The sequence below is a fragment of the Pseudorca crassidens genome, chromosome 5 (assembly GCF_039906515.1).
Source record: "Pseudorca crassidens isolate mPseCra1 chromosome 5, mPseCra1.hap1, whole genome shotgun sequence".
In the NCBI taxonomy this organism is placed as follows: domain Eukaryota; kingdom Metazoa; phylum Chordata; class Mammalia; order Artiodactyla; family Delphinidae; genus Pseudorca; species Pseudorca crassidens.
The window spans coordinates 53,640,078-53,655,658 of NC_090300.1; the positions used below are offsets into that span (position 1 = coordinate 53,640,078).

Genomic DNA, 15,581 nt, shown 5'->3' on the forward strand with positions numbered 1-15,581 from the left:
TGTATAGACAATTCAGAAAAGATCGTGTGAGTTCAAATGTCTAAAAAAAACCCAAATGTCTAGTAGATACAAAACCTTAAATATGTCTGTGGGAAATTTGGAGAGCAATTAAATGGGACAGAGCAGCCTGATCTGGGAAGAATCAAGAAAAAGAAAACAAGGGAGTTTTTCTGGAAGGACAGAATGTAGTATCTTGTTCATGGAAGAAGCTGGTTGTATGAAATGTAGGCTTTTTTTTTTTTTTTTTTTTTTTACCCAGGTAGCTTTAAGGAATAGAAGCCTGGAGTCCAACTGAGTCCACACTAGAGACCCTCTATCACTATGCCTCAATCATACTAATATAATTAAGTAGGGTTTATAGAGTCACCCTTTTGGAAGGAATTGATTAATTTGTAAAGAAGAGAAATATTTTTTTAAATAGCAAAAGTATTTGTTAAAATCAGTACTTGGCTATTGATTGGTTCCTCCTCTCTTTACCCTCATTAAAGATTAGAATTTAACTGGTATTTATGTATAATTTGTTATTAGTAGGACAGATACTCAATTTTAAATGATGAACACTTATTCAGAAATAAAAATTAAGAAAAATCAAATCAAGAGAAAATTTTAAGTGTAACTCAGTTAATGTATACTATGTTTCTCTCTCTCTTTTTTTTTTAATGTTTGGGATTGGTTTTTTAGTAATTCCATATAATCCTTCAAGTCATGAGAGTTTGGACCAAGTTGGTGAAGAAAAGGAGGTAAGATAATTAATTAGTCTTATGGTACATTATGTCATCAGCTTTTTAATGTGACAGTTTAAAAATATGACAAATTGACTTGCTTAAATTTTAGACCATAATTTTGTAGGGATGATTTTTAGTGATTCTAGAGTTTTATTCTGAGTTAATTCAATAAGTAAATTGCTAAAATCATTTAAATTAAGAAAGAATCTGATGAGATAACATATTCATTTTAAGATAGCATAATCTAAAAATTATACTGCATTTAAGAATAAGAATAAGAATAAGAATAAGAATAAGAATAATTTAGAATACTTGGTAGTATTGTTTAAAATATAGATCCTTCCATTTTATGGGCTAATTGCTTATTTAAAATATAAATGATTAAGCATCTTAACTGCCCATCTTTTTTGACTATTAAACATTTTATCAGCTTTTAAAACAGTTTAATTAAAACGATAACCAATTTTTTGAAAAAAGCTTATGGTAAAAAAGATTTATCATGCCTCACACCTTCCACTCCCACTTTGACTTCTGAGAGGCAACCCCTTTTAATCATTTCTAGTTGTGTCCACATTGTTTATACCTCTCTTTTTCAATTTTTCAACTTTATATATTTCTAACCATGAAAGGTTTAAACTAGTACACTACCCCGCCCCCCCCCCCCCGGCTCCCCCGCTTTTCTCTTCTCTTTCCAATGTTTGATAGGTGTATCATGTTTTACTCTGGGTAACCTTTTTATTACAGAAAATTTCAAACATCAGTAAAAGTAAACAATACTATTCCAAGCTCCTGTGTCCATTACCCAGTTAAAACAATTGTCTGTACGTGTTTTGTCTACCAGCTTGCCTCACTCCTGTACTGTTTTGAAGCACATCTGTTGGTTACCTATTTAATCTCCTATCTCAGTTTCTTATTCCATCAATTTAGTCAATACCTTGACTCTCCTTTAGCCATCCTTTCTCTTTCTTCCAGCTTTCCTCTTTTAGCTACATATTTACTTTTATGCTGCCAAGGTTATTAACATTCATAATCTGTCCTGCAAGTGTAACCACATCTTTCATATTTTGTTCATTGGTTGACAATGAGTCATCCAAAGGAGGAAATTCTTAATAATAAGGAACAAATTCTCTGTTCTTCTGGCACGATGAGTTAGTAAAGTTTCCTTTTGTTTGATCCTTGATGTTATTTTATAGCTTTTTGTTCTTTTGGGAATTTCTCATTGCCTTAAATATTATTTATTGGTTTGGTTGTTTACCAAAGACTCATTTGGTTTTATTTTCAAGACTTTTAATACATTTAAAAATTGAAGAATAGTATAGAGCAAAGTGCACAAGTCATGAGTACATAATCATGAGTATATAGAGCAAAGTGCACAAATCATGAGTATCTATCTGGGTCAATTTTTACAGGGTGGACACTACATAATGACCACACAGATGAATAAATAGGACCTACTACACATCCCAGGGGCCCATCTTGTACCTTCTCCAAGTCACTGACATTCCCTCCTCCCTTCAAGTAACCACAGTCTTAACACCACAGATTAGTTCTGCTCTTTTCCCCAAGCTTTTTATAAATGGAGTCACACAGTATCTTTTGTGTCTGGCTTCTTTTGTTCAATATTGTGTTTGTGAGGTTCAGCCGTGTTTTATATAGCAGTATATCATTTATTTTCACTGTTGTTTCAATTCATCTATTCTGTTGACTTCCCCCCTGGATTGGGATTATTATGATATGCTGCTATGCTGCTATATGCTGCTATGAACATTCTAGTTTGGTGCACATATTTAAGCATTTCTGTTAGGTACATAACTAGGAGTGGAATTCCTGAGTCTTGTGTACATTAGTAAGTAATGCCAAGCAGTTTCCCAAAGTACTTGTATCAGTTTATACTTTCACCAGCAATGTGTGAGAGTATGATTTGCTCCACATCCTTATCAACACGTTGTATAGTGTGTCTTTTAAATTTTAGCCAACCTGTTGAATGTTGTAGTTTTTATGTGCATTTCCCTGCTGCGTACCTTTTCATGTATTTATTGACCATTTGGATATAATTTTCAGTTAAGTGTCTGTTTATATCTCTTTAAAAAAAAGTGAGTGGTCTGCCTTTGTTGTAACGATTTGTAGGAGTTTTTGGTATATTCTTAACATTAAGCTTTCATCAGTTATATATTGCAAATAGATTCTGCCACTCAATAGCTTGTATTTTCACTCTGATAATGGTATCATTGATGAACAGATGTTCTTGATTTTTTTCTTTTTAACATCTTTATTGGAGTATAATTGCTTTACAATGTTATGTTAGTTTCTGCTATGTAACAAAATGATTCAGCTATATGCATACATATATCCCCATATCCTCTTCCTCTTGCATCTCCCGCCCACCCTCCCTATCACATCCCTCTAGGTGGTCACAAAGCACCGGGCTGATCAGCTATCTGTTTTACATTTGGTAGTGTCTATATGTCAATGCTACTCTCTCACTTCGTCCCAGCTTACCTTTCCCCCTCCCCGAGTCGTCAAGTCCATTCTCTACATCTGCGTCTTTATTCCTGTCCTGCTCCTAGGTTCATCAGAACCATTTTTTTTTTAGATTCCATATATATGTGTTAGCATACGGTATTTGTTTTTCTCTTTCTGACTTACTTTACTCTGTATGACAGACTCTAGGTCCATCCAACTCACTACAAATAACTCAATTTCATTTCTTTTTATGGTTGAATAATATTCCATTGTATATATGTGCCACATCTTCTTTATCCATTCATCTGTTGCTGGACACTTAGGTTGCTTCCATGTCCTGGCTATTATAAAGAGTACTGCAATGAACATTGTGGAACATGACTCTTTTTTTTTTTTTTTTTGCTGTACGCGGGCCTCTCACTGTTGTGGCCTCTCCTGTTGCGGAGCACAGGCTCTGGATGCGCAGGCTCAGCGGCCATGGCTCACAGGCCTAGCCGCTCTGCAGCATGTGGGATCTTCCTGGACCAGGGCATGAACCCGTGTCCCCTGCATCGGCAGGCGGACTCTCAACCACTGCGCCACCAGGGAAGCCCCCCCATGACTCTTTTTGAATTATGGTTTTCTCAGGGTATATGCCCAGTAGTGGGATTGCTGGGTCATATGGTAATTCTATTTTTAGTTTTTTAAGGAACCTCCATACTGTTCTCCATAGTGGCTCTATCAGTTTACATTCCCACCAATAGTGCAAGAGAGTTCCCTTTTCTCCACGCCCTCTCCAACATTTATTGTTTGCAGATTTTTTGATGATGGCCATTCTAACTGGTGTGAGGTGATACCTCATTGTAGTTTTGATTTGCATTTCTCTAATGATTAATGAAGTTGAGCATTCTTTCATGTGTTTGTTGGCAGTCTGTATATCTTCTTTGGAGAAATGTCTATTTAGGTCTTGTGCCCATTTTTGGATTGGGTTGTTTGTTTTATTGATACTGAGCTGCATGAGCTGCTTGTATATTTTGGAGATTAATCCTTTGTCAGTTGCTTCCTTTGCGAATATTTTCTCCCATTCTGAAGGCTGTCTACATCTGTCTGTTCTTTTTTGGATAGAGATTTTGGGGCCTGTTTAAGAAATCTCTGTCTTTTCCAAGATTATTGAAGACATTGAAAAGACTATACTTTCCTCCATTATTCTGCAGAGGTATCTTTTCATCAATTATATGCCCATTATTACATGGTCTATTTCTGGATTCCTTTTTATTTTCCATCATTTATTTATTCTTATGCTGATATACTGTCATTATTATTATAGGTTTATAATAAGTCTTTTATATCTAGTAAAGTTTTACTTTGTTCTGGGAATTTGTTCTTGGCTACTCTTACTAGCTTTTTGAATTTCCATGTAAATTTTAGAATTAGCTCACTAGTTTCCATAGAATCAAGGAAATAAACCAAACCTGTTGATCAATTTCAGGAACAGTGATATCTACAATATTAAGTCCTCGATCCATGAACATGACACGTTCTTCCATTGACTTAGGTCTTCTTTCATTTCTGTCAGTGTTTTATAGTTTTCAAAGTTCTTGCACTAGAGATATTGGAGGTAAATGGTATTGTTTTAAACTTTAATTGTCTATTTAATATTGTTATATGGAAATAAGGTTTTTTTCCTAAATTGCCTTGTATCCTGAGACCTTGCTAAATTCACTTATTAATTCTAATAGCTATCTAAAGATACTCTTAGATTTTCTACATATATGATCATCTTATGAATAACAGTTTCATTTCTTCCTTTTCCAATCTTATAGATTTTTTTCAGTTTTCTTACCTTATTGAGTTAGCAAGGACCTCTATAAATGGCCAACATGATGTTGAAAAGAAGTAACAATCAGATATTATTGTCTTGTTCCACATCTCAGACAGAAATCTTCCAATATCTTATCATTAAGTTTGATGTTTGCTCTAGGTTTTTATTCTATAGATACCCTTATCAGAATGAGGGAGTTTGTCTCTATTCCTAGTTGGCTAAGATTTTTGTTTTCATCTTGAAAAGATGTTGAATTTTATCAGCAACATTTTATGGTATTTGTGGGGTTGATCATGTATAAATTTCAGTAAATTTCTTTCTTTTTTTAAATTTAAATTTAGTTATTTATTTATTTATTTTGGCTGTGTTGGGTCTTTGTTGCTGCACACGGGCTTTCTCTGGTTGCCGCAGGCGGGGGCTACTCTTCGTTGCTGTGCGTGGGCTTCTCATTGCAGTGGCTTCTCTTATTGCGGAGCATGGGCTCTAGGTGCGCAGGCTTCAGTAGTTGTGGTGCATGGGCTTAGTTGCTCCGCGGCATGTGGGATCTTCCCCGACCAGGGCTCGAACCCGTATCTCCTACGTTGGCAGGTGGATTCTTAACCACTGCACCACCAGGGAAGCCCAATTTCAGTAAATTTCAAATGTTAAGCCTGTTTTTCATTTCTGGAATAAACTCCCTGTGTCATGATGTATAATTCTCTTTGTATATTGGTAGATCTGATTCGCCAACATTTATTTTAGGTTTTTGAAAAAATTATTAACAAGAATCATTGACCTGTAATTTTCCCTTTTTGTATTGGATTGTGAAGTTTTGGTATCAAAATAATACTGGGCTCATAAAATGATTTTGGAATTTTTCCTATTCCCAAGGAGAATTCTTATAAGATAGACATTATTTCTTTCTTACATTTTTGGAAGAATTCACCAGAAAAGCACTCTGGGCCTGGAGGGTTTTTTTGGTTTGTTTTTTTTGTTTGTTTGTTTCATGGGAAGGATTTGATTCTAGGTTCTATTTCTGAATAGATCTAGGGCAATTTAGCTTCTCTGTTTCCTCTTGTGCTATTCCTTGGAATTTGTCTAACCTAAATTTTCAAATTTATTGACACAAAGTTGTTAATTGCTGAGAATATGAAATGATATCCTTTTTTACTCCTGATAAAAAGTTACTGTGCATTCCCTTTTTCTTCATCAGTTTTGCCCAGGGGATGTCAATTTATTAGTCTTTTCAAAGAACTAACTTTTGGCTCTTTGTTGAATGCTTATATCCTATTCTGTTGCATTGATTTCTCTTCTCATTATTTCCTTATGCTTTTTTGTCATTCACTTTTTTTTAATACATTCTTTTTTTAATATTCTTTTCCATTATGGTTTATCACAGGATACTGAATATAGTTCCCTGTGCTATACATTAGGACCTTGTTGTTTATCCATTCTAAATGTAATAGTTTGCATCTGCTAATCCCAAATTCCTAGTCCATCCCTCCCCCACCCCCCTCCTGCCCCTGGCAACCACAAATCTGTTCTCTATGTCTATGAGTCTGTTTCTGTTTTGTAGATAGGTTCATTTATGCCATATTTTAGATTCCACAAATAAGTGATATCATATGGAATTTGTCTTTCTCTTTCTGACTTAGTATGATAATCTCTAGTTGTATCCATGTTGCTGCAAATGGCATTATTTCATTCTCTTTTTTTTTATGGCTGGTAGTATTCCATGGTATATATGTACCACATCTTCTTTATTCATTCATCTGTTGATGGACACTTAGGTGGCTTCCATGTCCTGGTTATTGTAAATAGTGCTGCAATGAACGTTGTGGTACGTGACTCTTTGAATTATGGTTCTCTCAGGGTATATGCCCAGTAGTGGGATTGCTGGATCATATGGTAGTTCTATTTTTACTTTTTAAGGAACCTCCATACTGTTTTCCATAGTGGCTGTACCAACTTACATTCCCACCAACAGTGTAGGATGGTTCCCTTTTCTCCACACCCTCTCCAGCATTTGTTATTTGTAGACTGTTTAGTGATGGCCATTCTGACTGGTGTGAGGTGGTATTTCATTGTGGTTTTGATTTGCATCTCTCTAATAATTAGTGGTATTGAGCATCTTTTCATTTGCCTACCGGCCATCTGTGTCATTCACTTTTAAATATATCTTAATCTGTATTATGATTTCTTCTTTGATCCATGTATTATTTAAAAGTATTGATATACTAATTCATTTTCAAATATGTGGGAATTTTTTTTATTATTGTATTGAGTAGCTTAATTCTGCTGCACGTCAGAGAATGTATTCTATTCTGTGTGATTTCAGTCTTTTGAACTTTTTTGAAACTTGATTGAAGACCAAGCACGCAGGCATTGGTGAATGTTCCATATGTATTTTTGAATATAATATATTCTGTAGTTGTTGGGTGAAGTATTCTATACAGATCAATTAAGTCAAGAGTAGTAACAGTGTTATTCAGTCTTCTGTTACCTCACTGACTGCATGTTCTTTCCCTACAGTTTTCATTTAGAATTTACCTGTCCCTTTTAGTTTTGTTAGTTTTTGCTTTACATATTTTGAGGTTATGTTATTGAATACATGTAGATTTAGAATCATAGTATCTTACATTGGATTAATGCTTTTTCAGAAATACCCCTCTCTATTTGTAGTAATGCTTCCTTGCCTAAAGTCCTTATGTTAAGTAATTGCTGTGTAACAAATTACCTTAAAATATAGTGGCTTAAAACAACAAAATTTACTATGTCATAATTTCTGTGGGTCAGGAATCCAGGTTCTTGTCTCAGAGTCCCTTAGAGGCTGCAGTCAGTGTACTGGCAAAGACTGCTGTCGTCTCAAGGCTCAACTGAGGAAGAAACTGCTTCCATACTTACTCACCTCATTGTTGGCAGGATTCACTTCCTTGACATGTGGCCTCTCCATAGGGCAGCTCACAGCAAGGTAGTTTGCTTCATCAGAGCAAGCAAGCAATAAGATCCAGAGATTGAATGCCAGCAAAACAGACCTCACAGTCTTTTGTAACCTAGTCTCAGAAGTGCCGTCCCTTCATTTTTGCCATAGTTTTTTCATCAGAAGCTAGTCATTAGGTCCAGCCTATACTCGAGGGGATTACACAAGGGCATGAATACTAGGAGGTGGGGATCACTGGGGTCCTCGTAGAAGTCAGCCTACCACAGTTGGCTACAGCTACTTTGTCTCATGGTAATTTAGCTACAGCTCTCTTTTGGTTAGTGATTACATGGTATATAGTTTCTTACCCTTTTACTTTGAACATTTCTGTACACATATATATCTTATTAACGTCATAGAATTGGACTTCCCCCTCTGGTTTGATAGTCCTTAGCTGTAGTATTTAGTGTGTTTTAATATTTATGTATTGTTACATTTAATATAAGTATATTTAAACTAACAACTTATTTGTATTTAAATCTACCAATTTACTATGTTTTCTGTATCATCTGTTTATGTTACTTTTCTAGCCTTCTTTTGGGTTAATTATTATTTTTTTTTCCTCACCTCTTTTAGCTTGTTTCGCATTCTTTTGCTTTTTTATTACTGGTTGTTCTAGAGATTGCATCTTATACCCTTAACTTATTTAAATTCAATACAAATTATTAATAATACTTTTTACCATTTTCCAAGATATGCAAGGACCTTAGAACACTTTAAATTCACTCATGCTCCCTTCCTGTCTTTATTGCTATTTTTGTCATATTTTAAAATTCTGTATGTGTGTGTTAGTGTTTTTGAACAGTCAATCCTTATTTAGGTTTATCCACATTTTATTCTTTTTGTTCTGCTTTTGTTCCTGTGTGTCTGCCTTCCATATGAGATCATCTTTCTTCTTCTTGAAGAACTCAATATTTCCTTGAGTGAGAACCAACTAGTGACAGATTTCCTTAGTTTTTGTTTGTCTGAAAATGTATTTATTTCATTTTCATTTTGAAGGCTATTTTTACAGGCTGTAGGATTGTAGATAAGCAAGGGAGGGAGGGGGTAAGCCATTTAAAAGGTGACATTCCACTGTCTTCTGGCTTCTGTCATTTCATTCAGCCTTATTATTGTTTATGTGAAGGAACTGTGCTTTCATTCCATTTGATTCTCTTTTATAGCTTCCAGTTAACCATATTTAAAGTCTATACATTGCTTTATCTTTTTACCATTTTCTGCTTTCTTAATCTGCCCTAATCTGGTTTCTTTCACTCCTTTATATTTATTCTTATTACCAAGTCAAATTATTATTTCTAAATTTTGTTTTGGATAATCATCCTCCTTCAATTTTCATAATACTTTTTTCTTTCCTGTTTTGTGCTTACTAGTTTATCTTTCTGAAAATTTGCTCCTTGCTTTTGCTGATACTCTTCACTTCAGAAAATTCGTACTTAATTCTCATGAGTATATCTGTTGGTTGTATGCTGGGAATTTTGCAGGCATCTAATAAAAGATTATCTTTAGTCTTCTTTATAAATTTCCAGAAGCCTAAGTTTCTACTTGTGAATGAATTACAGGGCTGACTTTGTCATTCCACAGGAGTCTTGGTATTGTATAGAAAAGAATGTTTTACATTAGCTGAACTGCCTCATGCTTGTTTTCTGCCTGTAGCTTAACTCAGATTTCATACATTAAGCTTCTGGCAGACTCTTTCATCTTGATGTCCCATTGTAACTTCTAATTTCAGTATGAAAATCGAGCTCATTATCTCATCAACTCTGTCAATCTTACCATGTGCTCACACTTCATTTTTCTAGCAGTGGCACCTTCAGAGTCCCAGTCACCGAAGTTAGTGTCATTTTTTTATTCATGTGTCTCCACTGCCTCCATACCCAAAAGTTATCAGATTCCAAGACATCCTTCGATGTTTCTCAGATTGCAACTCCTTCTCCTTTCCTAACACCACCCCTCTGACCTCAACTCATGAATTCATCCTACCTCTTGAGTAGTTAGATTATATCATTTGGAATGATGTAAGAAACTAAGAACTTAAATCAGAAAATATTTGAAAATCTTATAGGTATAACTAGGTGTTAGAAGTATATTGTGTTATGCAAAATACTTCAGGTTTAACTGTTTGGTATAAATGTTCTCAACAGGCAATGAACACCAGGGAAAGTGGCAAAGCTTCATCCAGTTTAGGTCTTCAGGATTTTGATTTGCTCCGGGTAATAGGAAGAGGAAGTTATGCCAAAGTACTACTGGTGCGATTAAAAAAAACAGATCGTATTTATGCAATGAAAGTTGTGAAAAAGGAGCTTGTCAATGATGATGAGGTGAGCACTATGATGTTTTATTACCTCTAAACTGTTAAGTTGGCTTAAGTGTACTATTTCAGAAAAAAACCTCAATGTTTATGCTTATTATTTCAGCCTACTTTTCTAAATACATGCTTCAAACAGATTATTTAAGGTATATTTAAAGTTATCTGATGGGGACTTCCCTGGTGGCGCAGTGGTTAAGAATCCGCCTGCCAGTGCAGGGGACATGGGTTCGATCCCTGGTCTGAGAGGATCCCATATCCTGCGGAGCAACTAAGGCCATGCACCACAACTACTGAGCCTGCACTCTGGAGCCTGTGAGCCACAACTACGTACACATGTAACAGTTGTAAATAACCTCAAGAGCATAGATAGCGGTTACATGGAATAAAATAATTAGTTTTGAGTATTTATCACATTTATTGTTAATATAACTAATTGTAAGTTTGTAGAAGTTAAGTGTTAATAATGGTTGTTTCAGAGAGGAAACATAGGAAGAACACTTTTGACATAAATCACAGCAAGATCTTTTTTGACCCACCTCCTAGAGCAATGGAAATAAAAACAAAACTAAACAAATGGGACCTAATGAAACTTAAAAGCTTTTGCACAGCAAAGGAAACTACAAACAAGAAGAAAAGACAACCCTCAGAATGGGAGAAAAATATTTGCAAATGAATTAATGGACAAAGGATTAATCTCCAAAATATATATACAGCTCAATATTAAAAAAACAAGCAACTCAATCCAAAAATGGGCAGAAGACCTAAATAGACATTTCTCCAAAGAAGACATACAGATGGCCAAGAGGCACATGAAAAGCTGCTCAGCATCACTAATTGTTAGACAAATGCAAATCAAAACTACAATAAAGTATGACCTCACACCAGTTAGAATGGGCATCATCAGAAAATCTACAAACAAATGCTGGAGAGGATGTGGAGAAAAGGGAACCCTCTTGCACTGTTGGTGGGAATGTAAATTGATACAGCCACTATGGAGAACAGTACGGAGGGTCCTTAAAAAACTAAAAATAGAATTGCCACATGACCCAGCAATCCCACTCCTGGCCATATATCCGGACAAAACTGTAATTCATAAAGATGCATGCACTCCTATGTTCATAGCAGCACTATTCACAATAGCCAAGACATGGAAACAGCCTAAATGTCCACCAGCAAATGAATGGATAAGGAAGATGTGTTACATATATACAATGGACTGTTACTGAGCCACAACTACTGAGCCCACACGCCACAACTCCTGAAGCCTGCACGCCTAGAGCCCGTGCTCTGCAACAAGAGAAGCCACAACAATGAGAAGCCCGTGCACCACAACGAAGAGTAGCCCCTGCTCACCACAACTCGAGAAAGGCTGCATGCAGCAATGAAGACCTAACACAGCCAGATAAATAAATAAAGTTATCTGAGGATTATTAGATTTTTTAAAAATAAAAATCAAACCATATTATTATCAAGGGCAAGTACTTGAGCTTTGTAAAGTTTTCTAGAGTGTTGCATAATATCGAAAGATTTACTGGTAGTATTTTCTCTTTGTATATAAATTACTATTTCATGATTATCAATGCTTTTGATATTTAGCCTAGTTAGTTAATAATTGCATTTATGGTAATAGAATTACTAAGAACAAATTTATCATAGTTTTGATGATATCATTTCAGTTTGACATAGATTTCTTTTGTATTTTAAAATAGGATATTGACTGGGTACAGACAGAGAAGCATGTTTTTGAGCAGGCATCTAATCACCCATTTCTTGTTGGGCTGCATTCTTGCTTCCAGACAGAAAGCAGGTAAGATTGAAAGATAATGGAATGATACCTGGGTTTTACACATTTTGGTATATTACACAATAAGAACCCCTTTCTACAGTAATTCCTGAAGTGGAAGTCACATGGAGACAGACACAACAGTACTATGCTTGTAATTTCCTGCTACTCATACTCCAACCAGTGATATCAATTTGACACTGGATCAGCATTAGGAAATTACCTGCTTTAGGCAAAAAAAAAAAAAAAAAATAGCCAGGTCCTAATTATGGCAGTAGAAATCCAACCTTTTAAATATCACCAAGATTCTAGTTATAGGACTTAAATGTTCCTAGAGTTTAATTAAGGGGATAGATTCTAACTTCTTTTGCCTTAAGTGACAGTTGAAAATGACTTACACATTGCACATTCTAAAACTGGGGTGGGAGTGAGAGCTCTGGATTGCAAATGGTACTATTGGCTTGGCCACAAAGTTCATTCGGGCTTTTCGTTAAGATCTTATGGAAAAACCCAAACGAACTTTTTGGCCAACCCAATACTTTAGAATAGAAGTAGCAGGTTACAAATTATCTTTCTGATTTACTTTCTTGTATCTTCTGTGATTAAACAGCTTTCTACTCCAATCACCCTTCGTTTCCACCAAATTCCTGGAATTTTTGTTAAGGGTGAATCATGTAGACTGCTCTCTATGCTGTGACTGGTCTCTATAGTTTTAAAATGCAAAGTTACACCACCTTATTTTGGATCTTGGTTTCATGTGTTCTCTTCTGTTTTTTAGATTGTTCTTTGTCATAGAGTATGTTAATGGAGGAGATCTAATGTTCCATATGCAGCGACAAAGAAAACTTCCTGAAGAACATGCCAGGTAAGTTTTTTGTTTATTGTTTGCTTGTGTTGAAGTTTGGTGGGAGGAGCTATGGGACTTTTTATATGCCAGTGGTTGAAACAGTAGATAAATCATTTATTTTGATACGAGCTAATTCTTTATAAGTCATGTAAAGGCTAAGCTAACAGTTAAATTATATTATAATGTGATACATATTACATATATAATAATATAATTATAAGCAATTGAGAAGTATAAACAATGTTAAAGCGGAAACCTTTAGTCTACGAAACTCAATTATTTTCAAATATTTTCTCTATTCAGTATCAGCCACTAAGATAATTAATGAATTTATAAACACTTATTAATCTTATCAAGTTTGCAGTGATTGCTGACAGTTTTTCATTAGAAGATTATTATTCATATATACTTGAGGGTAATAAAACAATTCCTCTTAACCTATTATGTAATCGACTGTTCTTCCATAATTATAATTTCTGAATTGTTCTGACTTTGGCTTCCCCCCCTCTGATCCCATACATGTTGATTAATAAGAGAAAAGAGTATTAAATATCATTTATTTGTTTAGTGCCCTTAATCTGATATTCTTATACAGGATTGTAAATTGTTGGAGGACTTAGGTGGGGAAGGATAAGAAGTTTAATCCATGAGTGCCATGTTTTATTTTGTTTTTTACTCATAATTAGCAGTAATTCTACCCTTTTGCACTTCACTAGAGTAATGCCAAAATGAAGCATGTGAGTTTGTATATGTATGTAACGAAGGTTAGAGATTCATTTTAAAAAATAACTTATTTAGTGGGAATCTCGCTATTCATTGATATTTCTTGTAAAAAAGAGATAATAGCTTTCAATTTTATAAGAAGATATAAAGTGTATTACTCTGTCTCAGGGCCAAACTGCTGTTGTTGTTGTTGTTTAATTTACTGTATGTTCATTATTTATGTAGGCTTTAGCAAATGGTCACCCTTCATGGCAAAGCCACAGATGATATTTTGAATTGTGAATATAGCCGGTATTTGTGCCTTGTTTGTTCAGCTGGACTTGGGGAGAATAGTCTTGTTTTTATTGTATTAAAGTGCCCGTTCTGGTTTTATATCATCTTTGCTTTTCTAGGAACCAGAGTATAGGATAAGAGCTCAAGTTCCCTATTCTTAGAATTAAGTAGCTGGAAGGTGTGTATTATGTACCTCCAGACATGATCATGATAACATTCACCAAAGCAGCCCAAAACCAGCTAGGGTGTTTCATTTTCATTATTCAGGTCAAAAATTCTGCTTACCACCAAATTCTGCTTGCGTCCATTTGTAGGAGTGTGGACTTTCTGAAGTCCATCCGAGGGCCCAGATTAAGAATCCCTGCTTGAGACTTTCAAATTAAACCTTATGAAAAGTATGGGTTTAATTTAGATTGGGACTTTATAATTGTGTTTAGGGCTCAGCTATCTTAAAGTGGCGCTTCAATTTGTGTTTTGGTACTGTTCCTAAAAACATTGAGAGAAAAAAATCTTTTGACATGATTTTGATGTTCTGGTTTGCAGATGAGAGTAGGATTTAAATACCTTTCTGTAGGCACTTACCACAATTTAAAAATTTGAATCAAATGAGTAATTTTTCATTTTATTTTAGATTTTACTCCGCAGAAATCAGTCTAGCATTAAATTATCTTCATGAACGGGGGATAATTTATAGAGATTTGAAATTGGACAACGTGTTGCTGGACTCTGAAGGACACATTAAACTCACTGACTATGGCATGTGTAAGGTGAGGGGAAATTTCTAGTTATTCAGAAGATCTCAGCAGCTCAGGAAATTGTTTCAGTCAAATAACTTTATATTTAATGATGGGGAAATAAGTGCTACTTTGTGCTAGAATTCCAAAAAGTATCCTAAACAAAGACAAATGCACTGATTTCCTAGCCATTTACAAAATTCCATATTTTCTGTGAGCATTATATGTGCTATAAGAGTTAAGTTATTTTTATTTTCTGTAATTTTTTATCTTCAAAGTTGTGACACTATTGAAGAAAACTTGGAGGTAAAAACTGTCTACAAACCCACAACTGTAAAACTGCTTGCATATCACCTTCCAGTTTTTGCCGTTTAATTGTGACTCTTAATGATGCACTCAAGATTTTCCTCGGAAATCTAACATTTTTTATATATTTAAATTTAAATATCTGACATAAAATTCAATAAAGCAAAATAAGAATTTTAGTTACTCTCAGGACATGTCCTTTATTTATTGGTGTTTTATTCTTTTCGTAACAATGTTTCATTTACGGGTCCAGCCTTTTTCCAGGAGATGTGTAGGGGGCTACTCTCCTTGTCAAAATAGCTGGGACCGAATTATCTTCACACAGTGAATTTGCCAACAAGCATGTGAATGTGTTATTTGCCTTTCCCCCTTCACCTGACGGATTTGCCTCCAGAGCCTGGTTCTTTTTATTCAAAGAAATTTGGGCATCCTGTTTTGCCTGGAAGATATTATTAGAGAAAAATCACTTGATCTTTTTGTTACTCTTAATGAAAAATAATAATGGTTTGTTATATATTCCCATTCTTTCCAGAGATCCTCAGTCAAATTAATCACGATCTTTGATAAATCTGAGAGGTTTTATTCAGTAGTTCTTTAAGTTGGTTGTCTTGCTTACCTCCTTTTCTGCCTCCTTCTCCAGGAGCTATTTGGTGTTATTA

The 15,581-nt window shown here is 34.9% G+C and overlaps 1 protein-coding gene across 7 annotated transcripts in view; it reads left to right on the forward strand.

The window, feature by feature from the left end:
• The window catches only part of PRKCI (protein kinase C iota), a 79,910-nt gene that overhangs the window by 48,040 nt on the left and 16,289 nt on the right, over positions 1-15,581 (forward strand). For all 7 annotated transcript variants that reach the window (XM_067738000.1, XM_067737999.1, XM_067738002.1 and 4 more), the window contains 5 exons: positions 682-740; positions 10,090-10,266; positions 11,966-12,063; positions 12,818-12,904; positions 14,514-14,649. In XM_067738000.1, coding sequence (XP_067594101.1) covers positions 682-740; positions 10,090-10,266; positions 11,966-12,063; positions 12,818-12,904; positions 14,514-14,649 — 557 coding nt within the window. The remainder of the gene's footprint in view (positions 1-681; positions 741-10,089; positions 10,267-11,965; positions 12,064-12,817; positions 12,905-14,513; positions 14,650-15,581) is intronic.